The sequence below is a fragment of the Ochotona curzoniae genome, unplaced genomic scaffold, assembly GCF_017591425.1.
Source record: "Ochotona curzoniae isolate NIBS_2020 unplaced genomic scaffold, NIBS_Ocur_1.0 contig_908, whole genome shotgun sequence".
NCBI classification, from domain to species: domain Eukaryota; kingdom Metazoa; phylum Chordata; class Mammalia; order Lagomorpha; family Ochotonidae; genus Ochotona; species Ochotona curzoniae.
This window is the reverse complement of record NW_024466607.1, coordinates 17678815-17703022: the sequence shown is the minus strand read 5'-3', so window position 1 is coordinate 17703022 and position 24208 is coordinate 17678815. Positions and strand designations below refer to the sequence as shown.

Below are 24208 nucleotides of genomic sequence, written 5' to 3'. Positions count from 1 at the left end.
TATTGCAGACCTGGGGATCTGAGCCTTCGATGCTCTTCTCTCTGAACTATGTGTAGAAACACCTCAGGGTCTCCTCACGCCCAGCCCTAGTCTCCAGGTCTTGAAGGCACACCACACTGGTGTCCTCCGAAGACGTACTGTGAACTGTGGACACCCTCCCGATGTAGGCACACACACCCCCCAGACATTCCCGCAACTCAGATTCTCCTCTACGCAGTTATTTTCTGAACCTGATTCTCTGTGTTGGTCATGGTCAAAGGTTGAGGAGTTTTTATATTCTGTACATTAAAATTCAATTTAAAAGCATCTTGTGGCCTAGTCTCTTAGGCCAGAACACTCCGGGCATTTGAGAGTAAAGGAACAAGGATGTTTCTGCTCTTGGAGAGGTTCACACTCCACCTGAAGGGAGATGCATGTCCAACCACCTCACTCAGCACTCCACAAAGTTCTGGCACAACAGCACCACAAGAGGGAATGTGGGAGCAGGGGAGAAAGAGTCGCACCGAGGCAGCCAGGACTCAGAGACGGCCGAGCCTCAGGACCTGCACAGTTACTGCTTTGCATAATCAGGCAGCTACTGGGCAGCACGGAGCCTTCGGTTGGAATTTTGGGGGGTTATTTTAGTGGGCACGTTCTCCCCAGAGACAACTGGGGTCCTACTACGTGGAGCCCCAACAAGCGGTGTCCGAGAGAAGCCAGAAGGGGCTGGTGGAGCCCTGGGAGGATGGGAGTTCAAAGCTGCAGGACAGGTGAGAGAACAGGGTGAGGGTCTGCATGCAGGGCGATGCTGGAGCCCAATCCGTTCCAGCCGTTCGGCTTTCTGCGCTTTGGGTTCCAAGTGTAGGTGTCTCGCAAGCGAACAAGGCGGGGACACGCGCACACCCATCTTCCAGGGGTCCACCTGAGGAGTGTTTAAACGGAAGCGCTGGGGTTGAATTCACCTTGCAGAGGGACGGCTGGAGAGAATCGGCCGGGGACTTTGATTGAATTTAAGATGAGCCTTGGGCTTGCAGAAGTCGAAGGATGCCAAACATCCGGTCTGAAAGGAAGGCGCCCGTGTGCAGTTATAGATTGTCTGGTTCAATCACCCGTTTGGGAATAATCCAGGTTTAAGACCGTGAGGCTCCAGGCTAAAACTGCTGAATCGGAATCTCTCCGAGGATGAAGCCCAGGAAGTATTTTTAAATCCTCAAAGGTACGTCAGGAGAGCCGCCTCGGAGGCAAAGTGAGTGGAGCACCCCCTCTCCATTCCCCGCCCCGGCTCGGGAATCCCGACTTGGAACTCGGGGGTCCTCCCACCCGCCGCGCTGCGCCAGCTCACCTGGCCCGTCTCACCTGCGCGGCCGGGACCCCCTCGGGCGCCGCGCCGGAGCCCCGGCCCCTGGGAGGCGGGGGGTAAGGAGACTCGGAGCGCAGGGACCCGCCTCTCCGCGCCGCGCAGGGCCAATCGTGCGCTGCGATCTCAGACGTCGGGTGACGCGCGGCGCCGAGGCGGCAGCGGGCGGAGGTCCCGGCTCCCCGGCTCGGGCTCCCGCGGCTGCGGGCTCGGCGACGCGGCCCCGGGGCAGGCAGCGAGGCCGGGCCGGGCCGTGGCGCCCCGCGCCTCTCCCGCCAGGCCCGCCATGCAGGGCCCTTTCGGGAACGCGAGCCGCGGGGTGCCGGGCGGGCCGCCCTCCACCACGGCGGCCGGGGCGGGCCGCTGCGAGAGCGGCGCGCTCATGCACAGTTTCGGCATCTTCCTGCAGGGGCTGCTCGGCGTCGTGGCCTTCAGCACGTTGATGCGTGAGTCTGGGACCCCTCTCGCCCCTTCCTGAGGCCTTGCGCGGAGAGCCTCGGGCCCAGCTCCGCTCCGGAGACCCTCCCGGGCGCAAGAGTTAGGGCCTGGGTTCCCGTGGCTTTCGGGCAGAATAGAACCTTTCTCGCCCCGCGAGCTCCAAGCTGGGCATTCCCGGGGTGGGGGGCGGCGACACCCCCAGCCTCAAGGTCTCGAGCACCCCCTCACCCTCTCGAGCGGCGTCAGTGTGGGTCAGTGTCTCCTCTCCAGCTGACTGGTCTGTGAAGTGCTAGCCTCAGTCGCCCCTCCTACCTTGTGGTCGAGAATTAGGGTGAACTCCTCTCTCCGGCCTGGAGCCATCGTCCTCTTTGGTACATCTGGTGAAAAGCTCCCGGTTAGCGTTCGGAACCCACTTGTTATAAGACCTCGGCCAGATGCTGGGCTGTTTTCCGCACCCTCACTCCACAAGGCTTGGCCTTCACATGCTTCTCCTTCCCTGTCTTGTCGACCCCTCACCTGCGCGCTCATACACACACCCGTGGTCCCTCTGCCCCCCTAGTAGCCTTGCTTTTCTTTTGGTCGAGGCGAGACCCGCCTGGGTCACCGCCTCCCGTGCCTTTCCCTTCTTCCTTCCCTAGCAGGCCCACCTGTGTCATCTCCACCGCAGCTTTCCTAATGAAGTGCGGGCGGCCCATTTTGATTATTTGTATCGCACGTTTCCCTGCTTGGCACGGGTGGCTCAGAGGGCCCGGGGAGATCCAGACCCCCCAGTGCTGAGCCACCAGGACCCCTTCTTACAGAGTTGGAGGCATAGGGGACCCCAGATGGCATTCTGGATTGCCAGCAGCCCTGCGCTGTTGTGGTGGGTTTATAAGAACTGGTGGCTGAGTGATTTTCTTGACTCACATCTCTCCCCTTACTCAAGTGTGCGTGTTCTGTGGCTTTGAAACAGTGTCCCTGGGAATGCCTTAGAGGGGAGAAGGAAAGGTTATGACTGTGCAGTGACCGTGTTCACCAAACTTCCTGCAGAAAGTGTGCCCCTGCAGCCCTGGGTGGCCCTGGCAGCTGTGTACCTTGCTGGGCCCAGTAGCCAGTGTGTGACCACTATACTTATCTGTCAACGTGGCATTTCTTTGGGTGAATTCGCCCAGGCTCTGGGTGAGCCTGACTTTGGGGACGATCTTGCAATATGGGCACAACTGTGTATTTTTTTGCCATCACCACCACCATCCGGCTGGCTATTTTCTCTGCTGGACAAATAGGCACTTGTGCCCACAGCCATCGTTTGTGGCAGCTCAACCGTGCTAGCTGCCAACATGTGAGTGTGTGTGTGTGTCCCAAGAGCTTCTGAGAACTCCCGGCGACCCTCCCCAATGCCGTGGACTCGCCAGCCTGCCTCTCTCTTTCTCTCTGGAGGCTGGATTTTTTGTTTCCTAACTCAGGATTTTTTAGCCTAACTTTGGCCTGTTGTGGCCCTGACGGTTTGATGCTCGTGATTCTGAGAGGGAAATGTGCCTGCAAGGGACTCAGCCAGGTGTGCTGAGCTGCCTGTGTCCCAGCGGCCGTGCCGGCCCTGTCAGTCTCGAGGGACGCTCTTGGTAAGCTTCAGTGTGAACGCAGGTGCCGATCCCGCTGTGGTTGAGATGTAGAGTCATGTTTGGTGTTAAGACCGGTTATGGACAGAACTTATGGAAACAACTGGCAGGGGTGGGACAGCCTGAGGGAGGAGTGATAGGCTTGGGAAGCAAAGTGTGCCCTGGACAGGAGAGCAAGAGCATCATGGATGGAGCAGGCCTAGGTGCCAGGGCTGTGGGGAGGAGCCTGCTCACTGGAACCCCCCTCCCCCCCCAGGCCAGGAAGTGCCTTTCTTCTCTCCAGACTTCTTGGTGCACTTGAGCTAGAACCTGGCCTTTGCCTTTTTGAATTGCTGGGAAGAGGAGGGAACAAGGGGGCTGCTTGACACCTTAGAGCGAACTTTGCCAGGGGAAAAAGAGAGGCCTGGAGGTGGCCTCAGGAGATCTCTGTGAACTACTTGGCTCTGCCCTTGACTTTCAGTCCCCTGGGCACGGAGCCCTGGCCTCCCTGACAGCCCTCAGAGGGGGTGGAGGGGTGGGGTGTGTTAAGATAAGGCCACTGTGGCCTTCACTAATCCCGTTGTCTTCTTCAAGCAAAGTGAGATAACCATCAGTCCCGGCTGGGCAGGTTGACAGGCCTGTCCCCTCTGGGGCCAGAGTTGTCCTGTTGTGTCCCTGGAGCCCTGCACCCAGCACCGGCTCGCCCCTCCGGGCTTCCTGGTTCTGATGCCAGGCACTGTTCCTTCTTGGCCCCTCTGCCAGGCACCTGTGGGGGAGCTTGCCTCACTTCACAGCTCTGATGTCACCCACTCCTCAGACCACTGTCTCTGTGCTTCTGTTTTAAAAGACAGATTTATTTATGTATGTATTTCAAAGGCAGAGTGCCAGAGAGATCTTTCATCCACTGGTTCATTCCCAAATGCCCGCAACAGCCACGGGCTGAGCCAGGCCAAAGGTTACTATCAGAAACTCCCCGTCCTGCCGGGCCATCCCCTGCTGCCTTCCCAGGTGCGTTATTTTGGATTTGAAGCAGAACAACCAGACTTGAACCAGCGTTGTGATCTGAGATGGATGTGGGATGTTTAAGGAATATTGGTGTCACAAGTGCTGGCTTAATGCACTGTGCCAAAATGCTGGTCCCTTAGTTGCTTTTGATGCCCTGTGCCCAGAAAAACCTGCTTTTCTTTACCTACAAATTGCTGTGTGGAAGATTTGTCCCAGAGGAAGCTGTGTGGAGGACATGTCTCTGGGGAGGATGTGGTTTGCACAAGGATTTATCTTCCAGGCACTGGTAGATGCCTTCCTTGGTGGGGAGCGGGGAGTGGGAATCCCTTGCAGCCAGCTCAGAGTCATCAGACGTGTAGCCTCTTCTGTTGGCCCCAGAAACTCGCTGCAGGATCCCACCCTTGAAGTGTCACATGCCGGCCTCGCCCCATTAGCCCAGCTGGCTTCCCAGAGGCTCTAGCCTAGGTGTCCTCCACGAACAGGCAGAGACCACTACAGACTCAGATGCTAGCTCACGCAACAGTTTCTGATGCTGGGCTTCCTGGGGAGTCGCTGGCAGTGACTGTGTCTGCTGGAGAGAGGACCACTGTGCACCCTGGGGCTCAGTACTGCCCTGCCGAGCACTTCTTCCTGCCTGGGTGACTTGGGCCGCAGCCTGAGACTCCACAGCATCGCTCAGATTAGAATTACAGCAGAGCTGGGCCAGGCAGGCCTGTATGCACACAGTTGGGGTGCCGGGGGAGCCTCCTGCTGCTAGCCCAAGGTCGGCACTGGCCTGTGTGTGTGTTGGCACAGAGAGTGTTTATTCTCAGGTTGTGTGAGCACAAAGCAAGCCTGGGCCACCTCCACCCTGCACAGCAGGGCTCTGAGCTGAGGTGGAGGCAGAATTGGTGTGAAACAGAGCAGGTGTTTTGGGAGCTAGGGTTAAGTTGGCCTGTTTTCGTGGCACAGATAGAGAGAGCAGCCAACTGGAAGAAATGTGTCAGTGTTTTACGGAAACGCTATTAGCACCAAGAAGTGACAGCTTTTTTTCCTGAAGCCCAAAGTCTAGTCACAGGCTCTATACCAGCGTTGGGAGCTTAACCTCAGTGGGGAGTCCTGTGATGGTTCCTAGCAGCTGAGTCTGCTGTGGATAAAGACAGCTTCTGACATAACGGCCTAAGAAAACTATCAAGAAATCTGGAACAGCAACTAATATCCCCTCCATATTCACATTTCCCACAAAATCTCAAATCTCCTATGGCTCAGTTTTTTTTTTTTTTAATTGGAAAGTCAGATTTTACAGAGAGAAGGAGAGACAGAGAAAGATCTTCCATCCACTGGTTCACTCCCCAAGTAGCCACAACAACTGCCAGAGCTGAGCTGATCTGAAGCCAGGAGCTCAGTTCTTTTTTTTTTTTTTTAAAGATTTATTTTTATTATTTTTTTATTGGAAAGGCGGATATACAGAGAGGAGAGACAGAGAGGAAGATCTTCCGTCCGATGACTCACTCCCCAAGTGAGCGCAACAGCCGATGGTATGCCGATCCGAAGCCAGGAGCCTCTTCCGGGTCTCCCACGCGGGTGCAGGTTCCCAAAGCCTTGGGCCGTCCTCGACTGCTTTCCCGGGCCACAGGCAGGGAGCTGGAAGGGAAGCGGGGCTGCCGGGATTAGAACCGGCGCCCATATGGGATCCCGGGCGTGCTAGGCGAGGACCTTAACCACTTGCGCCACCGCGCTGGGCCCAAGCTCAGTTCTTAAGAACCATGTTCCAGTCGAGGTCCACACACTGTGTCTGGCCATTTTTAAGTCACTTGAGGAGCGTGTCTGGCTTGTGCTCTTGGGTTACCATGTGTTGCCTTATTTTGGTATTTGAGCTGTTTTCTGCGTTTGGATCTGCTGGAGCAATTGGATTCAAGTTTTTCATTGGCAAGAATAGTGCATAAGCAGCACCCTACATTGTGGGTTGCTTACCAACTGGGAGGTGTGTGACATCGGGGCTGTCCCACTGTCAGTGATGGGGGTGGGGACAGGCAATTCCGTGCTGTTGAAGGGGACACCTCTCCCTTGCAAATTGTGCATTGCGTTTTCCTCCTCAGTTAAGGAACAGTCTCTGGCAGGTGCTAATGCTTTGAGAGCCTCTGCCTGCTCGCTGGACTCCCAGGACCCTCTCGCTCGGTGGTCAGTCCTTCCTAGTGAAACTACGAGAGACAGCAGTGGCTCCGTTTGGAACTGGAGGCTGTACAACCAGTTGCCTGTCCATGTCCGTTCCTCCCTCAAGAGGGCCAGCCAAGGAAAGAGTGTCCCTCTGTCCCACAGTGGCCTTGTGCCCAAGGGCCAAGTGGTGTAGGTGATGCCAGCTTGCTGACTGGCTCAACCAGGGACAGCGTGTTTAGAAACTTTCAGGTTATTTAAGTGCCGATTTATCTGGTAGCTTTGCTCCGTAATGCTGATCTAACTTCACTCATTTGGAGCAAACTCAGGGCAAAAAGGAAGTTGTCCGAGAGAGGGGACAGTTCTGAGTTGTGGAATAATTCCACCATGTAGGCTTCTCGGACTACTCCGGCCTCTGATGGCCAGGGGTGGCCCTGTGAGCCTCTGCCACCTTAATGATCTGCTTAAAGTCCCTGGCAGAACTCTTTAGCATGAAGAAGTTGAAGAAATTTTATAAGTCGTTAAAAATAGCAGGATCCCAGGTCCCAGATTCAGTCTGACCAGGCACCTGCCCTAGAGCAACATGGCCAGTAGTTTCCTCCCCAGGATGCTAGGGTGATCCCTTCTTTCCCATGGGCTGTGGGGACCACAAGGAGTGCCTCTAAGGATGCTGGGTTTTGGGGGGACCCTCTGGGGGTGTGCAGGCACCCAGTGATCCCTGTTGCTGTCTCATTGTTTGCATCTAGGAGTCCCATAGAAGGACATTTCACAAGTGCTAAAGTAATTGCCTTTCTGGAGTAGGTTAAACATTTCCCTGTCTGTCTTGTTTGCATTCTTTTTCTACCTTTGGCCTTCTTCCTAGAGTGCATAATGGTTAAAAAAAAGCGGGGGCGGGGGGTGGGACTAGCTCTGCAACTTTGGACTGCACTTGCTCTTGTCATTTAGGGAGTGAACCAGTGGGTAGAAGATCACTTTCTTTCTCTTTGTGTAAATTTGCCTTTCAAATAAAAATTTAAAAAAAATTTAAAGATTTATTTATTTTTATTAGAAAGGCTGATTTACAAAGAGGAAACACAGAAGTATCTTCTGTCTGCTGGTTCACCCCCCCAAGTGTCCACAACAGCCAGAGCTGATCCAAAGCCAGGAGCCAGGAGCTTCTTGGTGTCTCATGCAGGTGCAGGGTCCCAAGGCTTTGGGCCATCCTGTACTGCTTTTCCAGGCTATGAACAGGGAGCTGGCTGTGAAGTGGAGCAGCCAGGCGCTCCACAAACTGGCGCTCAGATGTTATTCTGGTGTGTGCAAAGTGAAGACTTTAAGCTGCTGAACTATCGCACTGGCCCCTTCTTTTTTCTTTTTTCTTTTTTCTTTTTTTTTTTTTTGACGATGACTGATTTGAAAGGCAGAGTGACAGAGATCTTCCATTTGGTAGCTCAGTCCCCAGATAACCTCAACAGCCAAGACTGGGTCAGACAGGAGCCCAGAAGTTCGTCCAGGTCTCCCACATGGGAGGCAGTAAACCGACCTAGTTGGGCCATTACCTGCTCCCTAAAGTGGCATGTTAGCAGGAAGCTCAATCAGAAAGAACAGCCAGGGTTCGACCCATTGCTCTGGTATGGGATGCTCTTATTGTCAAGCAGCAGCTTAACCCGCTGCCCTGCCCCCACTGGCTTTATTTTGCCCCAGGTTTCAGTAGTAGTCAGTGTGCGGCTCTGGCAGCTGCTCTTCTAGAGACCTCCAAGTGCTGGCTCTTGCGCTCAGTCTTGATGAACTCATGGGAACCCTGGGTGGAAGGAATTGTTTCCATTTGGCAAATGAGAGGAGCATGAGCAGGCTTTGTGTAGTCTGGTGAGCAGGTGCAGCACTTGAGTGGGACCCAGGCCCAAGACACCAGGTACCCAGTGTCTTCTCGGCTCCCACCTTGCTTTGTCCACCCCTCTGTCCACTGAGGGCACCTTCTTCTGACCCCTCTATATCTGTGGCTGCCTCTCCTTGTTTTTTTCCCCAGCTGAATGATTCTGATTTTCCTTTTTGATCATTTTTTTAGGTCCACAGTGTGAGGTTCCGGTCATTTCATGGCTGTTGATAGCATTAAAGAAATGTAAAATGATTTGCCAGCCAGTTCGCGCATACTAAGGGCACTTCAGAAAGTTTGTGGGCAGGGAGAGAGTTAAAAGACAAGTGTGTTTTGGTGTAGACACAATTTTGAAGGGCAGGCATTGTGAGGCAAGGTTAAGCTGCCCCTTGGGAAGCCCATATCCCATATCTGACGGCCAGATTTGAGTCCACCTGCTCTGGGTCTGATCCAGCTTCCTCCCAATGCACCTGGAAGGCAGCAGTTACTGACTCCAATGCTCAGGACCACGTGGGGGACTTGTATTGAGTCTAGTAAAGCAACAGATGGAAGAACACTCCTCCCCTCCCGAGAGAGAGGAGATGCTGTCTTTCAAGTAGGGCAAGAATAAATAAACATTTTTTAAAACCATGTTGATTTCCACACATAGTTGTTGGTTGTTTTTTCTGGAGTAAGTGTTTTCCATGTACTTGTTGAAGGCCCTGCATGTGAGTTGCATCAGAGGTTTCCCTTTCTGGCTGGGGCCTTAGTGGAGATTTCTTGAGCAACCCTCGGGCAAGGAGCAGCCAGTGAGGCACAGCCCTGCGCTGTAGCCCTGACAGCCGGAGCAGGGAGGAGGGCATTTCCACAGCACCACTGTTGAGTTGGTTTCCCTGACCCTATGTGAGAGAGAGCTGAATTGCAGTTTCCAGAGTTAGTCTCCTTCACCAGTGCAGAGGGGCGGGGGAGTCGCCCCGAGGCTCCTACCTGACAGCTCTGAGTTTTCCTACCTGGCCCTGTTGCCTTTGGGACCACATGGTCCTTGGTGGTGAGGGCAGTCCGTGCTCTGTCTTATGCTGCCTCACATCCTGGCATGTGCAACCCCAGATGGTACAGGACGCTGCCACCTGTTTCTTAGGGAGGCAGAGTCACCCTTGTTTGAGAACCATTGAACCTGTTCTGTGTGGGCATCCCTCTGGATACTTCCAGTGGCTGTAGAAGAACAGGTCAGTAAGACAGGATGCTGCCCCCAGAGCGCAAACACAGTGGGCTGTGAGGGTCTGTTAGGTGTGGTACTGGGTGCTCCATGGGGGGATGCCCTGCCAAGTGGCCACAGGTACATGACAGGTCATCCCAGTTCAGCATGGAAGAGGATCATACGTAGCAGGCAGGATGGACAGAAGATGGGGGAGCGATTCTTCCTATGGCCTAGGGGTTGTGTCCAGCTGCGCACATGCTAGCAGTGGAGCTGAGCTCACGCTGGCGCCTCAGAAGCATGGAATGGGCAGGGGCCAGTGCTCAATTCCGGGGCTGGAGAGCACAGACTGAGGGATCCCAGAAAGGAGGCAGGATGCGTGGAGAGGTGCAGGGAGCACCTTCTTCATTGCAGGCTTCTCCTCCAGCACCCACACAGCAGCCTGGGGAATTAGAGTGATAGTGTGCAGCGAGGATCTGCGCTGCCTCATCCTCCATCTGTGCTGTTGCTTTGCAAACCTTTCTTTGATGCATTTTTTTTTAAAAAAAAGATATTCGCTGATTTAATTGAAAGGGGAATTACAGAGAGGGTGGGGGAAATGAGAGGGAGAGAGATCTCCCATAGACTGGTTTTCTCCCAAGATAACCACAAAAGCCAGGGCTAAGCCAGGGCTGCGCCATGTGAAAGCCAGGAACTTTACTTGAGTCTCCTACATAGGTACAGGGACCCAAGGACTTGGCCATCTTCTGCTGCTTTTCCGGGTCATTAGCAGGGAGCTGGATCAGAAGCAGAGCAGCCAGAATGCAGATTGGGATGCTGGTGTCGCAGACTGCCTAAACCTGCTGAGCCCCAGTGCCGTCTCCAACGGTGTTCCTTTTAAAGCACTTCATCATGCCACTTTTTTATCCCCCCCTGAGGCCAAATCCTGTGACCCTCCAGCCCCCTGTTCTGCTGGCAGAGCCTCTGACATGGATGATGACAAGACATGGGCAGCTATGTAGTGTTTGCTCAGTGCCAGCCAGAGCCACTCTGGGGAACAGGTGTCCATGGTACCTCCATTTTCTAGATAAGGGAATTGGGCCAGAGAGGGCGAGGAGCCCAGCCAAGGTCACCCAGTTGGTGAGCGGTAGAGCCAGGCAGTGTGACCTTGGAGGCCTTGCTTGTGGGCAATAAAGGAAGCAGCTGAGTTGGCTGTGCCTTTTTCTACACATGTCGGTGGTGACGCTCCCAGCCCTGGCTTTCTTTGTCAGCCTTGCTGTCGCTGTATTTTTGGTTTTGTTTTACATCTTTTTTCTTAATTATTTACTTTTTATTTGAAAGGCAGATTCCTAGAGAAAAAGGAGCTGAGAGAAAACTGCTGGTTTACTCTCCAAGTGGCCACAATGGCCAGAGCTGAGCCATTCTGAAGCAAGGAGCCAGGAACTTCTTCTGGGTCTGTGACAGGGTGCAATGTCCCAAGGACTTAGGCCGTCCTGCACTGCGTTCCCAGGCCACAAGCAGGGAGCTGGGTCAAAGGAGCAACTGAGGCACAAACTTGCAGTTCTTTGGGATGCTGGCACTTGCAGGTGGAGGATTAGCCTATTGAGTGTGCCAGCTTCCCAGCCTTGCTTCTTAGGTGCACCTGATGGCTGCACACAGGCAGGAAAGCTGGGGTAAAGCTGTGGCCACAGGGATCCGCGCTGGGTCAGGCATGTCCTGGGAGCTGTCACTGCCCACGCTGAGTGTGGCCCTGGGCTTTGGCAGGCTCAGGCTCTGCTGTGGAATGTCTGGAACAAGAACCGCAGTTTTCAGCATGTTCTGGAGATCTTGTCTCCTGCTGAAACGGCCATTGTGCCCATGAGAACAAGAGTCTTTGCTCAAGTCTGTATGGTTGGGGGTTAGGGCCAGATTGATCCCACCCCCCACCACCACTCCATCTGGTTTAGGTCGTCTTTACCCAGTGGGCATGCATGTTGGCCACCTTGGAGGGGCGAGAAGTGAGCTGCCTGGCTCGGTAGGCCCCAGGAGGTGGTTTTCCTGGGGGTCTTAGAGGTGGGGTCATGGAGGAAGGTGGGAAAGCCGGGAACCTGCCCCACTCTTTTTCTTGGACTTGGCCTCAGGTTTTTGTGACTTCTCCTGTCACAGATAGACCTTTGACAAGCATCAAAACTTTTCTGGTGTTTTCTTTTTGCTCCTTGCCCATGCACAGAGTGGGCTCTTAGGACTCAGAAGGAGGGCAGCCCGTGGCTCTGAGTCTCCTGTTTCCATGGCTGCCCCTCCCTGGCTCAGAGCTTCAAGCCATCAAGCATCTGGAGCACAGGGCAGCTCTAAACGGGGCATGAGTGCTGGGGTGCTGCAGAAGCAATCTAAGAAGACTTAGGTACTTTTTAAAAAAATCTGTCAAGAACCCTGGCTATATCTGTCTGTCCTCAGGTTTCTTGGTGAAGAATCCCAGCCATTATGGGCCGAAATTTTATCAGAATGGCATGTTGCTTTTCCTCTCAATGTATATTTAAATAAATGACTTACTTAGGTTCCTGAACAGGCAGATGGCTTCAGGGACATGCCCAGGACACGTGTTGAAGTCTTGCTCTGGAGCTGGTTTTCAGGTGTCACTATGTAGGGGCATATGATGCTGCGTGCAGCTGTTTCGTAATGAGAACTTGCTTTCCTTATGACGGAGGCCCTCACAACAGGCCAGCCTGGCTGAGAGCTCAGGCTCCAGCTGAGGCCCAAGGGACAGGAGGCCTCACCTGTGGAGGGGTGCATGATCTGATGGCCTTTGCCAGCCCTTGAGCCGTGGACCTATACCCGATAGCCCCATGTCCTCATGCTGGCCAGCTGGAGCTGCCGTCATGTTAAGATGTGAACCTTCCTAGCCCAGGATGCAGGTGGCAGCCTGCATCCTGCAGCATCACCAGGTCCCCATGGCTGGCCAACTGCCGCTTCCTCTGCCAAGCTCTTCCTGGGCTGTGGGTGTCACCAACAGGGCTGCTAGCCCTAGGCCTTGTCAGGCCCATTCCCCTTCCTGCCTACCTGGTTGCAGCCTGTCCATGTTCAGAGACACTCCCCAGTGACCTTAGGCCAGGTGGCTCTTCTGCATTGCCGGCTGTGGGACATGTGGCCTCTACCCGGCCCTGCCCCTCTGTGCCAGCAGCTGTTCCGCCTGTCAGATCTATGCTGCCACATGCAAGGGAGCTTCAGAAAGCTCTTGGGAAAGTGGGATTAAGTTTAACTTGGTGCAGACAATTTTTGAAATCCATGCAGTTATATATATATGGCATATATGTATTTTCCTGAATTTTTGGAAGTTCCCTTGTGTGCCTTGATTTCAAAACATTTGTACAAAGAAGCTTTTAGTTGCATCTCATTTTTTGAAGGTAGATTTCTTTAGTTGAAAGGCAGAGTGATCTTGAGAGAGCAGGGAAGGAGTGGGCTGTGACAGCCAGGTCTAACCGCAGCTGAAACCAGAAACCAAGAGCTCCTTTGGGGTCTCCAACAAAGGTGGCAGGGACCCAGATATTGGGTTCATCTTTTGTTATCCTCCCAGATACTTCAGCAGGAAGCTGGTTTGGGAGCAGAACAGCTGGTACTAGAAGCAGCACTCTGATATGCGCCCCAAGTAACAGTTCAAGCCCCTGCAGCCCAGCATTGCCCTGGACTAAAGCTGACACTGCCCCATGGTGTTCTAGGGAAATGCTGCTGTCCATCAAGCCTGTTCCTGAGCAGCGAGGTCCTGGGGCTGTGGGAGGGCACCAGGAGCCGCATCCTCTTCACTCACCAGGAGCAGGTGTTTTGTGAGGATACAGACATTAGTTTCTGTAACCAAACACACCTCGGGTCTCCGGTGGTCTTGCCCAGGTCTTCCGTCTTTGCTGGCCCTAGTACAATTGCCGAGGAGAGGCTGGTGGTTTTGCAGGACAATCCAGATCAGGTCTGTGTGGCGCTGTCTTGGGTTGTGTCCGGGTTATGCATCTTTGGCAGGATAACATGTGAGTGACTCTGTGATCCATACCCTTGTGGAAGAGTCATCCCTGGAAACTTGGTTGGGGTGACTCCCGTGGGTGTCTGCCCTGAGAGGATACAGTTTTCCCCTGTGGAGTGTTAAGTCGTTTTTAGTGACGTATTTTGAGACTCTGCGATGATAGAATCTGGGTTTGCTGTTCTTTGTGAAGCCTGCTGTGGTTGGGAAGGACAGAGGACGCCATGGCCAGTCCTGAGTCGCTGTTGTGGGGGCTCCCTGTAAGTCATGTGAGGGCTCTGTAGTATTAACTCATTTATTTATCATCAACTCCTCCTCCATGCCTAGGAAAGCTGACATCCTGAGAGATTGGTGTGTCTGAGGTTGTGATAGCTGGAAGTGACAAAACTAGAATTCAGGGGCCAACATTATGGCTTAGCTGCTTATGTCACTGCCTGCAAAGCTGGCATCTGATATGAACACCGGTTCAGGTATCAGCTGCTCCACTTCTGACCCAATTCCCTGCTCATGCATGTGAGAAAGCAAGAGATTTTTCAATGCTTGGATCCTTGCCATTTGTATGGGAAACCCAGAAGGAGTCCCAGGTCCCTGGCTGTATTCCAGCCATTTAGGGAGTGGAGCAGTGAATGGAAAATACCTCTTTTTCTTCCCTTTCTCCCTGTCCCTGCCCATCTCCCTCTCTGTAACTCTGCCTTTCAAATTAAATAAATTTCAAAAGTGCTAGAATTCACATGTGGGGGGTTGCACTCCAGTGCTAGGCGTGCATAGCTGCTATGTGACACAGGCTGCTGCTGCTTTGGCCCCTGTGGACCTCGCATATCCTCCACACATGGACCTTCCTCACTGCCTGGTTCCCACCTTATCATCGCACACCTGTTTTCCAGGCCTGGGTCAGGGCCGAGGCTTTGCACTCTGAGTGGAGTGCAGTGGGCTCAGCTGAGCCCCGAAGCTGGGAGTGTTTGCTGTGTTTTAAGATGTAGGGGGCGGTTTGCATCCTAGCCTTCTGTAAGCAGTCTGCAAAGAAGCCAAAACAGCTGGAGAAACCATGCAGACGTGGACAGCAGGCCTGCTGCCCAGGAGCCTGGTCTGAGATGAGCCCTGGGGAGTTTCCGGATCCACAGACAGAGCCAAGAAACCTACATGGCACAGAGGAGACCATGTCCAAGAGGCCACAGCAGCTGGAGGCCTCTGGGGAGGACATGGAGGACAAGCCGTGTGCAAGAAGGCAGATGTCTGACCATGCCGCTGGCTGACCCTCCAGGCCTTGTGAGCTTGTGTGGGCAGGCTGGGCAGGGGGAGAGCCACTGCTGGACACTGGCTGCTGGCAGATGAAGGCAGATGAAAAGGGATGAGGCTTAGGGGAAGTGGCTTTCACCCCCTCACCAAGTGCCACCCTCCAGAAATCCTGATTCTCGCCTTCTGCTAACAGACACCCTGACAGGCAGCAGATGTAGCCTCGAGTGACTGGGTCTCGGCCAGCCTCAAAGGAGAGCCAGGTTGAGTTTGTCTCACAGCTTCCTCCTGCCCCCACCCTAGCTGTTACAAAAGTGAACCAGTGGGTGAGAGCTCTGTGTCTCAAATGAATAAAAATAATTTAAAGAAAGTTTCCCAAATGTATATCCTAATGTCACCATGTCATAAACAGAAATTGACTAGAAATACATGGCATGTCTAAATGTGGAAGTAGAAACTAGAACACTTTTACAAGAAAGCATAGGAGCAAGGCTTTATGGTTTGGGAATAGGCAAAGATTTCTTAGGACACAGAAAGCAAAAGACATAAAAAGTGATCAGTTAGATTTCATCGGAACTAATAATTTCTGCCCTTCAAAACATACTGTGAAGAAACTAAAACGGGGAAGGAGGGGATGGAAAAATGTTGATCACAGGTTATAAAGTCCCAGGAGGGAGCGCTGATTGGTTTGACAGCAAGGAGCAGCACACTCCTCCCCTTCATCCCCTCCAACTGGAGAGAAGACAGACTCACCCACCCACCTTCCCTCCCCATCCTGATCCCCTCCACTCTGATCGGAGACCTACATGGGTCTGCACCCCCTCACCCATATAATCACTATTAAAATAGCAATTACATTTTATAAAATCTAAAAATGTAAATTGCAGGTGGAATAATTTTTTTTAAGATTTATTTATTTTTGTTGGAAAGGAAATTACAGAGAGGAGAGACAAAGATCTTCCATTCGCTGGTTCACTCTCTAAATGTCCACAACAGCCTGAGCTAAGCCGATCTGAACCAGGAGCTGAGAACCTCTGCTGGGTCTCTCACACTGGTGCAGGTCCCAGGGCTTTGGGCCGTCCTCGACTACTTTCCCAGGCCATAAAGCAGGAAGCTGGATGGCAAGTGGAGCAGCTGGGACACAAATTAGCACCCATATGAGATGATGGCACTTGTAAGCAGAGGATTAGCCAACTGAGCCATGACACTGGCCCAGGAGGAATAAGTTTTGGGGTCCCATATTATAGCAGCAGGATGGCTAATCTAGAATATGTCATGTACAGGTTGAACATCCTTAATTTGAATATCCAAACCCTGAGAAAACTTTTTAAAGGTTCACTTGTTTATTTGAAAGAGTTGAGAGAATCAGGGAGAGAGATCTTTCATCCAAGGTTTGCTGCTCGAAAGCCTGCAGCAGCCAGGGTTGGGCCAGCCCAAGGCCAGGAGCCAGAACTCCATCTGAGTCTCCCATAGGGGTGGCAGGGGCCCTAAGACTTGACCCGTCATTTGCTGCTTCCCAGACAGGTAAGCAGGGAGCTGGACTGGACGTGGGAAGTAACTGGAACTTCAACCAGGCCTTTTTTAGTCACGGGCTGTGGATGTCCCAAGCCACCACCCTAGCTGCTGTGCTTCAACTCCTGCCCCGAAATCTGAGACTTTTTTGAGCACATCCGTAACACTCAGAGGGTTTTGAATTTTACAGTTGGGGTTGTTCAGCTGTGAAGTTTATGCAAATATTTCATATTTTGACAAACTCCCAAATCTGCAACACTTCTAGTTCCAAGTTTCTCAAGTAGTAAATAGTCTGTGTTTCAGAATCAGGAAGAGTAGATTTCATTGCATCAAATATATATGCATGTTAAAACATTACATCATGCTCTGTAAATAGATACAGTCATAATTATTAAAATTCTTAGGGGAGAAAAAAGGCAAGCCACAAAACTGGGGAAAAAATTTGTAGTAATAATGTCTGATGAAGTGTTTGTGAGTGGAACATGCAAAGAATTCTTGTGACTCAGTAAAAAGGCCATGGAATTTAAAAATAGATCAAGGATCTTAACAGATGTTTCTCCAAAGATTTAGGGATATTTCAAAAGATGCCTCGTATGTGGCAGACATTGGACCTAATGGGGAAGATCACCTGCGTTCCACTTCGGAGAGCCTGGGTTCGGTGCCCCCCTCCAGCGCCTGATCCCAGCTGCCTGCCACTGTAGACTCTGGGACATGGAAGGGCACGGCTGCCACATGGGAGAGCTGGATATAGTTCCTGACTCCAGGTCACCTCTAGCTTTGGATCAGCTAAGGGAGTGAACCAGCAGAGAGAGGTCTCTCTGTCAGCCTCTTTGTGTACCTCTGCCTCCCAGATAAGTAACAACAAAAAATAAATCTAAAAATATACTGAGTATTAGCCTGACGTGGTAGCCTAGCAGCTGAAGTCCTTGCCTCGCACACACCAGGATCCCATATGGGTGCCAGTTCTAATTCCTGCGGTCCCACTTCCCATCTAGCTCCCTGCTTGTGGCCTGGGAAAGCAGTCAAGGGCAGCCCAAAGCCTTGGGACCCTGCACCCATATGGGAGACCTGGAAGAGGCTCCTGGCTCCTGGCTTCAGATTGGCACAGGTCCAGTCATTGCGGATGCTTGGGGAGTGAATCAGTGAATGGAAGATCTTCCTCTCTGTCTTTCCTCGTCTCTGTATATCTGCCTTTCTAATAAAAATAAAATAAACCTAATATGTAAACTATATATATATATATATATATATATAGAGAGAGAGAGAGAGAGAGAGAGAGAGAATCATTAAGTCATCAGGAAAATAGACACCCACAAGCCTGGAAGAGAATTCTGTGATCCTGTGACACAGAAATTTCACCCTTAAGTTACCCAGGAGAAAAGGAAACAGAAAGGCCACAAAAGGACTTGGGTGTGAATGTTTGTAGCAACTTGATGCAGGATGCCCCCAACCGAAGTCAATACCTTAGTGAAGAAACTGGTGTATCCGTTCCCTGGATTAAGCCCAGCAGCCAAGGGGAATAAGACACTGATAATGCAACAATGTTGAATACCTTGATCAGAAACAAGCAGCTAACAGAACACCTGCTGTGTGACATGGGGTTCTAGAAAGGAAATTCAGCCATCCATAGTGCCAGGAAGCGGTGGGCCAACTGCAAAGGGAGTTCAAGGAGTTTTGGGAGGTGATGGAAGTTGCTGTATCTTGGATGTAGTGAAAGTTATGTTAGTGTTTGTTTCTCAGAACTTGCTGAGATGTATGCTGACTTACCACAGGTGCATTTTTTGGTAAATTATACCTTGGGGCAGTGGGTTAAACCATCACTTGCAACACCAACACCTCATATGGGAGTGCTGTTCAAATTCTGGCTATAGGCTCTTGTGCCGTTGGCACACAGGGTGATTCAGCTGTCCAGCTGTTGAGCCATAGTGGGAGCTTCTCCACTTGGCATTCATCCTGGTGAGCAGGCCTGCCGAACTCCTACAGAGATGGCGGTGAGAGCGTTGCTGACCCTTGGGAGCTCCCCAAGTCTCCTTAAACAGGCCCAGAGACCCCAGTGGACTTCTCACCTGGGACTGAGTCAACTTCCCCAGCCATCAGGATCTCAGACAGTTGGCACATTCTTTTATTTGCCTTGATTTTTGACAAGGCTGTCTGCACGCTGCTGGTGGGCAGCCTGAGACACTATCATCCATGTCAGATTGTCAAGCCAACACAGGTGTCAGACTTACATGTGTGTCATGTTGTGAGCCCTCCACCTAGGTGTAGGCGTCAGATGGCCTCATCATGGAAACGGGGCCTGCTCCTTCCCCATGGTGTGCATATTGTCCTGGCAGTGTTCTGGTCCTGGCTGTGGTGTGAGGTTATGTTATCATCTCTACCCGTACCTGCTGCCTCCTGTGTGGCATCAGGTGTGTTAAGGTGTGAACTGACTGGGCCTCTGGCCTGGCTGAAATGCACCTGCTGGGGAGACTGAGGACAAATAGCAGGAGGTGCTTGCCCCTGCTTTGTCCCCAGGACCTGTCTGTCTGGGAGTCAGCTTAGGTGAGCTCATTTCTCAGGAAAAATGGTGATTCCCTGGAGATGAATTATGTCCATTCTAGGGTGGTAGGGTCTGGGACCAGGGAGGACACAGCTGTGAGACAGCCCCCAAGCCACCACCAGCAGACCCTGCTGCACTGGCCTCTGCTCACTGCAGGGAGCCGGGCCTCCGGGGAGATGGCTACAGGGCAGACCTTTCTTTTGAAAGTTTAAAAAAAAATTCTCTTTTATTTGAAACACACATAGAGAAAGAGAAACAGATTTACCTGCCGATTCATTCTGCAGATGTTGCTAACTTATAGCTAGGGCTACGCTAAGTTGCAGCCAGGAACCCAGAACACCATCTGGGTTCCCCCATGTTAGGTGGGTGGTAGGAACCCAATCACCTGGCTGTCTCCTGCTGGGGACTTTTTAAGGCTTATTTACACATTTATTTGGAAGAGTGATAGAGGAAGAGAGATCTTCCACCTGCTGGTTTACTCCCCAGATGGTTCCAACAGTTTAAGCTGAGCCAGGCCAAAGCCCAGATACGGGAACTCCCATCCAGGTCTCCACACATGGGTGGCTGAGACTCAGTGCTTATACCATCCCCTGCTGCTTCCTAGGCACAATAGCAGGGAGCTGGGTTGGAAGCAAAGCTGCCAGTACTGGAGCCAGCACGCCAATGTGCGGTACAGGCACTGCAAGCAGTGGCTTAACTTGCTACAACCCGGTGCCTGCTGCTGAGGTCTGTTTCTTGAGCTGCTGTTCGGCACAGCCTTGTTCCTCGGAGCCACTCACTGTGCTCTGCAGGCTTATACAAGGGACACAGAAACATGTAGTGCCTCTGTAGCTGTGATTTGCCCTGTGCCTTCTCAGGTAGAGAGGACTGGAGGGATGTGAGCGGACCGCCAGCAGGTGAGCCTATGCATTGTTAAAAGGTGCAGCTGCAGGCGCTAGCGTCGCCGGGCTGAGGGAGTCAAAGAGGTCTTCAGTGTGGCTGGATGGCTGTGGTGTGAGGAGAGCCGTCTGCCATCAATCACCCTGCCACTCCAGGGTGAAGCCCAGTGTGAGCGAAGGAGGAGTATCTGCTTGGGTCACTGTGTGGTGCCCCCTACTTCCCACCCAGAGGCTTGCAGACGACCTGGTAGCACCCCTTACTTGACCAGTAGTTCAAATCTCTTTGCACGACTGTTGGTGATGTCCTACTGGCTCTTGTCCTTGACTTCTTTAAGTGCTTCCTAACAAGCCGGTTCCTTCTGGCTTCAGGTGAGTGTCCTTGCAAAAGCAGCTTGGGCACCTCTGTTTGATATTGTCAAGGACCCAGGTGCATTTGGGTGAAGGTGAGGTGGAAGTTGGGGCAACCCAGGAGATGAGTCCTTGTCATCCACAGGGAGAGCTCCAGACCAGAAAATTGAGGTTGTTCTGTGCCAGGAAATGGAAGGGCAGCTGGGACCATGGCATGGAGTTGGGGCAGCCTGGGCTCACATGCCTGGGCTCTACCATCGAACCACCCAAATTTCAGCTCTGGCCTGGCACATGGTGGTAGATTTTGTTATGCTGTGTGGCTTCATCCCAGATAACTTTGTCCCTCTGGGTTTGTTGCTTATCCTTGAGATGGGCCAGGTGACACCCTGTCCTCCCACATTGCCTGGTGCCAAGGGCCCGTTGGCTCCCCCAGGCCCACACTGCTTGCCTGGCTCTCAGAGCATGCACGCCTGTCCCCAGCAGTTTGCACTGGGGCAGTGTGGATAATCTGAGACTCCATGCACGAATAAATGGAATGCCTGAGGCTTCCCAGCAAGGCAGAGGCTGAGTTGGATCTGGACCCAAGCATCCCCCATCCCAGGCCTCTGTCCATGCCCCTCAGCCACCCAGACTTGCTGGGTGCGTCTCTGAGCACCCTTGCTACAATACTGCTGACTCAGGCACATTGCTTTGTCTAGGGAGCCTGTTGAGAAGGGGAATCTTCCCAGCTGTGGACCAGGTCTCCTGACCAACATCATGCCACTTGGGCTGGGCATGGAGCCTGGGGCAGCAGCCAGAGCAGGTGACCAGGGGAGGGGGTGGTCTGCTGCCCACTCTTAGGAAACTGTGTCCTCCTCCCCACTTGCTGCTGGCAGAGGCAGGGATAGGGTTGCCCGAGGACCTAAGCTGAACTAAGGGTGATGTTAGAACAGTTGCAGGCAGAGATTGTCTGCCGAGTCCTGTTGTGGCCTGTGCCCTGTGCCAAGGAACTTTGGTGGCCGTGCGTTCTCCGTTGTACCTTGACATTTAGGACTGGATGTATTATATCCTGTCTATATCTCTGACTTTACAAATAAAAATAAATCTTTTTAAAAAACACATTTATTAATTTTTGTTGGAAAGGCAGATTTACAGAGAAAAGAAGATACAGAGAGAAAGAATTAGAAAAGTGGTTCACTCCCCAAATGGCCACAATGGCCGGAGCTGAGGCAATACAAAGCCAGGAGCCAGGAGCTTCTTCCAGGTCTCCTATGTGGATGCAGGGTCCTAAAGCTTTGGGCCATCCTCCACTGCTTTGCCAAGCCACAAGCAGGGAGCTGGAAGGGAAGTGCGTCAGCTGGGACATGAATCGACACCCATGTGAGATCCTGGCATGTGCAAGGTGAGGATTTAGCCACTGCGCCATTGTGCCAGGCCTTTGGGGTGCTTTTCTTGACTTTTGATCATGCTGCATGGAAGTCTGGGCTTCACCCAAGGCCAGGCTCCATCCATTACTGCGAACTCAGCAGCGTACTGATGCATCAATGTAGAAAGGGGCAGGTGCCCCCTCTGCTGGAACTGTGGGTTACAAAGATGGAAATCCAGTCTGTGTCTTGCAGCTCAGCTATCCCATGCAGCGGGACCAGTGGGTGTCCCCTCTGACCCCTCTGTGACACAGAGACAAATGTTTGCCTAGATTGAGAGTCAGTTTCTGTGCTTGGGTAGTGGCCTGAGAAACTCAGGCTCTGGGTCAGCATCTTTGAGGGTTTGGCTAGCCACAAGGTTGCAAGGAAAGTCAGTCTTTTGGGACAGCAGGCCTTTAACCGAGGCCTCTTAGCACAGTCAAAGGGGTTGTTTTGCTTGTTTGCTGAAAGACCCTGTAACAGACTCTGATGAACCAGCAGAGCCAGAAGGGAAGCCCTTGGGCCAGTATGCCGGGCCCTGAGCAGCCTGCGAACACCTGGGGCCATGTGCAGAGCCAGACCCCCACAGCTCTGGCAGAAGGGGTGCGTGTTCCATCTCCAGGGGGTTCTGTCTGCTGGAAGCTGCTCTCTCAGAGGGGAATTTCCCAAATGAGTTGGATTTGAAAAAGGCTATTAATTAACTAATGTGCAAAATTGTAATTCAGTCATTTTTTAATTATTATTTTTTGCAGCAGAAGTTATTACTTCTACTCTACTGTAAATAACTGGAGCAGTGTGGAGTTGTACAGCTTGAAAGGCCAGGGGGGAGTGGTTGGCGTTTGCTGTAATTCCGCCCTAGAGACTCCCAGAGTCCATGTTTCCACGGGGGGCTGTGGATTTCCATCTGTGCTGGGGAAGACTTCCCACTCTTCCACACAGACCTGTGGACATTTGTGTAACTGGAGAGGAAAATTCTAGACATGGATTTTCTGGGTCACGGTATCTAAACATTGAAGACTGCAATAGATACTGCCCAAACACCTGCTGCAACTTGTTACTTTTCGGGCAACCTGTGGATTAATGGAGAAAACACACATCCCCACCTCTGTCCTCTCTGAGACGGAGCGAAGCTCCTAAATGCATCTGGGCAACACAGGTCAGCAGGCAGAGACAGATGGCGTTTCTCTGTGAGTTCTCTGGACCCTGAGGGCCTGGGGACTCTGGTCACAGGGTCAGGCCCTCCCTGGATAGCCCATCAACTCTTGGGGATCCCATCAGCTTTAGGAGAAACTTACACTCAGAGGCAAGGCTGTGTCAGGAAACACATGCCGAGTCCAGTACCTCTCCACTGCGGTCAAATCCTGTGCCCTGGAGTCCTTTTCCTACACGCTCCTGGATCACCAAAGCCACCTAACACCAACTGAAGGTCCCTTACCCCAGGCAGTCCTGGGGACCCAGCCCGCAGGTCCACTACCCACCCTCATAGTGGTACAGTTGATTTCACCTTCAGCAGCTCAGTCAGGTGCACCTGCTCCTCCACGCACTACTGGAGGCTTTACTTGCAGAAAATCTGGGTGAAAAAAATCATGACTCATTTGCATCTTTCACATCCATGTTATTAAGGCTTCGCATCTCCTTGTGTGTTTAGGTGACCACAGGATTCCCCACCCCCCACCCCCAGGGCTGTGGACACGGTGATGGCTCCCAGCCCTCCTCAGCAGATGGCTCCACAGCCCTACTCCCTGGGGAAGTCGCAGCTTAAAGGAGGGCTGCACATGGACCATTCAGCCTGTTTATTTGCCAGATGGTTTAGCCCCTTTTCTTCCTTTCTCAGGCCACTGTTTTCTCAGCTGTTAGCTGAAGCTCACTCGGAAAGGTGAAAGCTGGTAAACCTCCAGCCTGCACCTCATCAGGCCCAGAGGAAAGCTGGGTTGTGGTCATGTAGGCTAGGTACCAACCCAGATGACCTGGTGCTTACTTCTCAGGCCAGGCAGTCAGGGGGCCGGCTCACCTTGCCTCAGCAGGGAGCTTGGACAGACCACTGTCTTCTGGCAGCCAAACTGTCCACGCGGTCTGACCGAGGTGAAGCTGTTCAACCCCATGGCAGGACCCAGCTTCGCCAGCTGAGCTGGTGGGAGAACCCATCCTGAAAATCCATAGCTCTCAGGGAATTAAAAACAGGTACCAGGCCAGCACCCAGGGGACAGAGAGAATGAACCACTTTGTTCCCCACTTGTTGTTTGTCATGAGTCAAGGTCCCTCCACATCCTAGGATCTCAGGGATAAAGGGAGCAGAAGTTCCTGGTCTCAGGGAGCTGACTTCCCAGTAGGGAGAAGGCAGCATTCAAGAACAACTAGACCAAACACGGGAAGGAGGCCAAGGGGCCAGGTGAGGTGGGACAGGCACACCTGTAGGTGAGGTCATCAGGGAGATGGTCCCCTGAGAGCCAGGATGAGAAGGAGCCATCAGGTAATGGCTCAGGCAGTTGGGTCCCTGACACCCTCGTAGGAGATGGGCATTTCTAGCTGTTAGAGATATTTGGTGAGTGATCCGGTAGATTGTCACCCTCATTCTCCCCCCTTTTGGGACTCACTCACTTTGCCTTTCAAAAAAACCAAAAACCAAAAACACCCAAGGAGGCATAGCAGGCCCTTGGCCCCTGGGAGAGGTGTGTTGCAAGCACAAGCGGTGTGGGAGTGTCACATGACGTGAGCACACACAGAAGTCTGGAGTTCTGACTGACTGTCAGGATGGGGGGTGGGTGGGAAGGGGCACCGCTGCGTTGGTACTTCAAGCAGGCCCCACCACCAGCAAGGATGCAGCTTGGAGGGACGAGGCAGTG

General features: G+C 52.6%; 1 protein-coding gene across 1 annotated transcript in view; it reads left to right on the top strand.

The window, feature by feature from the left end:
- The first annotated feature begins 1526 nt into the window (after nt 1-1526).
- Nucleotides 1527-24208, top strand: part of LOC121165774 (store-operated calcium entry regulator STIMATE) — a 39508-nt gene continuing 16826 nt past the window's right edge. The window contains exon 1 of the mRNA XM_040994620.1: nt 1527-1782. Coding sequence (XP_040850554.1) covers nt 1623-1782 — 160 coding nt within the window. The 5' untranslated portion in view covers nt 1527-1622. The remainder of the gene's footprint in view (nt 1783-24208) is intronic.